The sequence below is a fragment of the Malus domestica genome, chromosome 15, assembly GCF_042453785.1.
Source record: "Malus domestica chromosome 15, GDT2T_hap1".
NCBI lineage: Eukaryota > Viridiplantae > Streptophyta > Magnoliopsida > Rosales > Rosaceae > Malus > Malus domestica.
The window spans coordinates 17,699,261-17,705,977 of record NC_091675.1 but is presented as its reverse complement, the minus strand read 5'-3'; the positions used below and the strand labels follow the sequence as shown (position 1 = coordinate 17,705,977).

The following is a 6,717-nucleotide window of genomic DNA, read 5'->3' as shown; positions in this document are numbered from 1 at the left end:
GGATGAAATAGGTTTTGAATAAATACCTATTTTGATCACTTTTGACCTTTATTGAGTCGTGATTGTCCGCTGCTTGCGCGTGGGAGTTCCGGTGTGCCTCGAGAGTAATTTTATCCTTTTAACCCAAAAATCCACATGTCGTCTCTATATTCTTCTTGATTATTTTTGGCTCCACAATGGCCACAAAGCTTCATTTTAATTTTGTTTACTCCTATAGATAATGCAGTTTTGTATCTGTGTAATTGGTAGATGGCAATTGCAGCGGCTCATGTGTTTGCCCTTTCAACCGAACCATATCATTACATTTCGGCGTACGGGTATGTGAAAATCACCACTGCAACACCCAAGGCAGAAGTGAAGTTGGAGGAAGGTGAAGCCCCAGCTATGCTCGAAAGAAAACAGACTAAGGTTGAAGCGCCTGGAAGAAGTGTCACTGAGAGTGTTCAGGACATTGTTGTTGATGGCAGTCAGCGTGTAAGTTTATTCCCTATCGATAATCATCCAGTGGATGTTCTGTAGTCTGTTGTGAAGGGGGTCAAGAAGGGCGCGACGAAGATCCAGGAGACTTTCCATGACAGAACAGTGGACTCAGAAGTAGAAGTTGAGGAACAAGTTGGAAATATTGTCAGAGAAACTCATATCGACCTGTAGGAAAGTACTCTCTTTCTGCTTGCATTGAAAAAATATAGTCACTGTGATTAAATTTTTCATGGAAATAATGAGAAAGCGAGCAGATTCGAATGTTTATTTGGGACATTCTTGTACCATATTACATTTTTTTTACTACGGAAGAAACTTCCGGAGATCGAAATCTAAGTAAATCCCTATGCAATCGGACATAAATTAGTATCGAAATGTAAGTTTTAAGCCTTCTGGAAGCACTACGGTTGTGAGAATGGCAAGAATGTTTCAAATGGGAAAGTACACAACAATTTCATCCAAAAGTAAAAAACAGACGCTTTTAACTTTTAATTGTAACCATATATATCTATCATTCATGTTGAAATGTACAGGGTTCACCCACTGCGAAAAAGAGATCCCAAAACAGTAACATTATAAGAGTAAGAATTTCTCGTCTAATCGCTGTCTAGCTGTGCGTATTTGATGCCATGAACAATAATCCTATATACACTATTCTTATTCTACAAGATTACCCAATTCGTACGGCCAAGATTTACGATCCACCATCTCCGCCACAGCAGAAGACACAGCAGTTGAGGCAGCCAGCACATGCCAGACCAGTGCAGAGCTGAGTGAATACGTTTGCACATTGAGGATTTACCTTGAAGCAACACTGGATGCAGGCCATGCAACAACATCTGTTCCACATTGAGCCACAGCAACTCGAAGCTGCTCTCACAAAAATTTCAGCAGCTTCCGGGAGTTTTGGTTCTTCGGATCCAGGAGGAATGTTCTCGGCTGTTGCCACTAAGTTGCCAAAGCCAACGGATAGTGTTGGAAGCAACGTCGGTTTTTCAGAGTCTTTCGTCTTGTTTGTGCGGCTTTTCTTTGATGTCTGTTATGATGTTCATTGAATAATCAATCAGAAAGATGATCCATTATATTATATCAATACCAAAGTACACACTTTCATCTATTTAAGTTGCAATCATTTTGGAAATATAAAAAAATGTTCAAAAAAGACATTCTATCACACTATATGGTGAAGAATAAGTTAGAAAGGAACACTAATTTTGCACGACGAAATTGTTATGGACTTGATGATAACCACACGATATGCTAACAATTGTCCCAGTAGATCAACACGGCAGAATTTAGTTCTGTTTTAGAAAAATGCTTACCTCTTGTGGTCCAGATAGTTCTTTGTGAAGTATCACCATGCATGTATACTCACTCACGACATTGGTCTGCATGCTCAGTTCAGCTACCTGCAAATAGTAGGATATAACATCAGAATATTGGTGCACAACTTCAGAATCAAGGACCTGGGGTAAGATTTTCGTTTTCAATTTTTGGTTTAGGGATAGAGAGGAAATACGTGGAGGAAAAGAGAGACGAGGTCGAGGGAGGTGGTCATCTTTTTGTAACCTGTCTACATTTTAATTTTCGGGGTAGGGGAATGTAGTGAAGCAAGCAACAAACCTTATCTTGAAGCTCTTTGTTATCTCCATACCATGCCCAAGCAGTCAACAACTCAATCTGTCCTTTTGCACATACCTGTACAGAAAAGGAAAAAATTGTCAAGAAACAGGAAATAAGGTACGGTCCTGGTGATGGCTTCTTGTAAAATTTGCAAGACAGGTGGATTTATAGGTCTCGGGTTCGAGACTTGGGAGCAGCCTCTCCATAAATGGGGGTAAGGCTAGCCGACATTCACCTCTCCCAGACCCTGCGTAAAGTGGGAGCCTTGTGCACTGGGTACGACATTTTTGGAATAAGAACGGAGAGAACCCTAACTTGTACTGAAATGGCAAAATGATTCATTGGTGTGATCATGCATGAGTTCTGAAACAGATATTTTGTACGGGACTAAGCAACTACAACTTAAACCAATATAAAATGAAACGTGAACCGGAACCATACAAGCATGGAAAGAACTGTACAATCCAGTAGGAGGTAACACAACGAACACCATCATTCAGTTCACGAAAAAACAGAACTGGCAAAGCCAACTCAATAGCAAAACTCATCAAAATTATTCTAAAAAGATTTATGAGCGGAAGTCAAACTGTAGTTATGCTCACAGGTGAACGGCTTAGTAGTGCCCTTACCCTGTCAAGAGGTATGTCCTTTGCATCTTGTAACTTCAAATCGATCTCGATATTAGACATATCAGGTAGAAGGCCTTTAGCTTTAAGTGAGCTGGGAAACTTTCCTCGGAATTTGCCAGATACGGTTAATGGACTCTCAGATGAGAGGTCTGGAATATGGGAAGGGAATACCTAATGCATAAATTGCAGAGTTGTCATGGCACCTCCAAATAAATTGCTAAAGTTGATGTAAGTTGGATAAATTGTCCAAAACAATACAGCGAGTAAGTCTATGTTTAATGTTGGTTTCGCGTTGTAAATGCAAAAGGTCCTTGAACTTTTAAAACAGAAAGCATACCTCAACATCAACAAGATCATCCAGTGTTTCAAGGGTTATATTTGTAAGAATCACAGATGAGGCTCTGGTAAATAAGCTCTGCATTCGAGACTCGACCAAATCTGAAAACAAAAATGAAAAAAGATTTAAGGATTTGATAACTACAGCTAAAAGAAGTTAGCACAAATTTCTGATATACCTTTAACATATTTGTTCATGGCTATATGACAACAGAAGGTGAGTCATATAATTTGTATGATTTGAAGATCGAGTTTCTAGAAGCCTAGGGCTATTAAAGCTTTTTATTTGACAAAACAGACCAAGATTCATACAAGCTCTAAGGTACAGTATTCATATGTCTCATAAAATATCAGATACTTCATACCAGCTGAAATACAAAACATATGTCTCCACGATATAAAATCCTTTCCAGAAGAAAATAGTGAACTGACCTATATCGTACGCAGCATCATATTGGCCCCTGCCAATCATTGCAAGCATTCGCAGGAAATAATGGTTGCAGAATGTACCTGGAATATTTCAGATAAAAGTTAGCCAGAAGGTAGAGCATACAATATAGTTGATTTTCTCCTTTAAATGCTAGTGTAGTAAAAACAATGTGTGCTTGATGATAAATAAATGTGACTTTAGGCTGGCAGAGAAAAAGTGTTCTCAACTGATATTAAATCATCAGAAAGAGTTTATGATTTCACTTGAGTAAAATAATACTGGCCTGATCTCTAATGGCACAAGCAAAAACCCTTACCTATTCCAAAAGTGTATATACGTGGAGCTATAGGACCTGCTTCTGTAAGACGCTTCTTCATTACATCACAAATGTGCCTCTCATCTTGAACAGACCCATCAGTAACAAGGAAGATGATAGGAAATGAACCCCGAGTATTGGATAGCATCTCTATTGCCTAAATCAAAGCGACAAAAGAAATTTTAAATCTCAAATGATGTCAGGGGTTAAAATTTACAAAGGTAAACTGAGAAATATACATATCCACACACCCACACACACAGAGACACATCCAGTTGCAGAATAATACACCATGAAAAATGGATAGTCCATAAAATTGTCATTTTTGACTGCCATAAATTACATTAAGAGATATCCACGTTCTTATGCATGAAAGAATCACAAAGAAATATAAATGGTAAATTTTAATGGCAGAATTCACAAAGAGGCAAAAGGAGCATGAGAAGATACTTGGTTAAGGGGAGGCAACATATCTGTATCGCCGCCAGCAACACAATTTATGCCAATCCACTCAATGGCCCTTTCAACATCCTCCTTGGTAACCGATTTCATTGATGTGGAAGATAAAAAAGTCTGTCCATTAAAAGCGATAATGCAAAACGAATCTTCTGGATGAAGCTTTGAGAGGGCTGCAGATAGTACATTCTTAACATCATCAAGTGGCTTTCCCTGCATACTTCCACTAATATCAACAACAAACACTATATCCCTTCTGAAAACCTGAAAGACCAATTTGGAGGGGTAAGAATAATGTACATTACAAAATCAGAACACAAAGGGTTAGAAATATTCAAAGAGAACTGCATAAGTTGTATTCATTATAACAGCAACCTTCCTGCTCTGCTCGTTTCCTGGTAGAAGATAGACACAGAAGATTTCTCTTTGATCAATGTCATGCGTGGGCGGTGACTGCACGAGAACAGTACCAAGTGTATGACTCGACGAGACCTAGAAATGCACAAATATGTTAGAATGACAAAAACATTATATAATATGCCCACATGGAACTGAAAAGATTTCTCAAATATGGTCAAGCATCTAGCTGGAAATAAAAATGCATGCAAGCCTTACCGTGTACGAGAAATTAAAGTTGGTATTTGACCAATTCAGAACATCTGCCTCGTACAGAAAACCCAATTTCCCAACTTGGCTTATTCCCCGTAATTCCTGAAAAGTCAAAGCAAAAAATATAAAAAGGTTGCCACCTTGCTTACAAAAAATGATACGAAAGCCCTCAGAGTTATGATCAAAGTTGCACCTTCAAAGAATGACTAACTGTCTTGCACGAAACTTCAGTTCCAACGCAAGAGTTCACGTTTAATTGGATCTTTTCTTTTTTCAGGTACTTCCTTCCCGGGGGGATGACATACTCCGGAAAAGTGAATGGTACATTCAAAGAGAAATCACCATTTGAATACGACAATTTCTGAGACCAACTCATTTTGATTGAGATATTGGCTCCTCCGTTGACCTTGAATAAAACAAGAAGAGTACATTTCATAGAAAAGAGCAAGAATTAAAAAACACGAATCCGAATGCTGATAAAAATAGCAAACTGTAAAAACAAAAAGTATGTCGATTCTTCGTAAGTTATTATTACCTGAGGTGTTGTTAATGTGAATATAAGAGGTTTGACTCTGAGAAAGCCTCCCTCTGCATTGGCCATCTTCTCCATCTCCTTCTCATCTTCCAAATGACTGAGTTGAGTATGGTACGATTTACCGTTTACGTCGACCTCAACACCTAGAATTGAACCCTGTTAGCACAAATATATGATTTTCTTAACAAGAGGGATCAAAATCAACACACCCAAAAATTCAATCAATTTCAAAATATTTCCAAATTTCAGCAACAATATCATCATTAAATTCAAAACCCCAACAGCTATTTCAACAAATCAGAGCCTCCAAAGGAAATAAATTAACAGACTGAATACAAAAATGCAAAAAAGATAACTTTTTTTCGAATTTATGCACCTGTTCACCCATAGGAATGGCAACGCGGCAACCGCAGCTCTTGCTAGCCTTTACGCAATGGACCCTCCACGACCCGGAAACCCGAATAAAGGCGGTGTCCATGTAGCAATCGACCTCGAGCTCGACCCGGTTCATCGTCAGCGGAATGAGGGCCGGGGGGTCACACCTTCCGTGCACGTGGGGCTGGTAGCTGGGGATGTCCGGGTTGTCGACGATGGCCGGGTCGGAGATGACCGCGTAGACCATCGGCGCCTTAGGGAGGAACGCGCACGACGTCGCTTTGTCCATCGACGGCGGCGGCTTCGGCGGCGACACCGCTCGATCCTTCCCGAAGTATAGTCGTTTGGAGAGCTTGAGACCGTCATCCACGGCTTTGGAGAAATCCTCAGCCATTTCGGACGATCAAATGGGGAATTTCGGATCCGAGAACTTGTGGGTCTGCAGGAAATCGGATGTTATAGCGAATGGGAGTCGATTGGCGATCGCAGAATTAGACGAGCGAGAGAGCGCGAGACAGAGAGGGAGATTGCGTGACCGTTGGGGAACGCTGGGGCATTTCCTTTTTTTTGAAATATTTCACAAGGCGTTATTGTTTTTAGATGCGCTCGAAAACCAGCTGGCGGATTGACGAGTGGGAACGCGACGCGTGGAGGGACGGCGGGGTATTTGGATCTGGTGGTTCGCGGAGGGCGCAGGGGAGCATGTTTGGCGCGTTGGGATGCGCGGGCATTCGTTGGAAATTGGGTGCGTTGGTGAATGAGAAGCACGTGATCGTGGCTTTTGGATGAGAAGGGTTAATCTGACTTTTACGGGTGATTACGTGGATGATTAAGTGGGTAATTAGAGAGAGAGATTGATTAGGACATGGGTCCTTGTTTTCTTGAATGCTATGAGGACCTGTACACGTGGAGCGTTGAGGCGACACCA

General features: G+C 40.6%; 1 protein-coding gene across 1 annotated transcript; it reads right to left on the bottom strand.

The window, feature by feature from the left end:
- Positions 1 to 959: 959 nt before the first annotated feature.
- On the bottom strand, positions 960 to 6,336 carry LOC103400928 (uncharacterized). Its single transcript, XM_008339619.4, has 13 exons — positions 5,791 to 6,336; positions 5,415 to 5,570; positions 5,073 to 5,285; positions 4,886 to 4,981; positions 4,646 to 4,762; positions 4,265 to 4,534; positions 3,815 to 3,971; positions 3,501 to 3,578; positions 3,070 to 3,170; positions 2,733 to 2,903; positions 2,104 to 2,178; positions 1,803 to 1,889; positions 960 to 1,516 (listed from the first exon to the last, which is right to left on the bottom strand). The coding sequence occupies exons 1-13, from the start codon at positions 6,181 to 6,183 to the stop codon at positions 1,175 to 1,177; spliced, it is 2,256 nt and encodes a 751-aa protein (XP_008337841.1). The 5' UTR covers positions 6,184 to 6,336; the 3' UTR covers positions 960 to 1,174.
- Between the last annotated feature and the right edge of the window lie 381 nt (positions 6,337 to 6,717).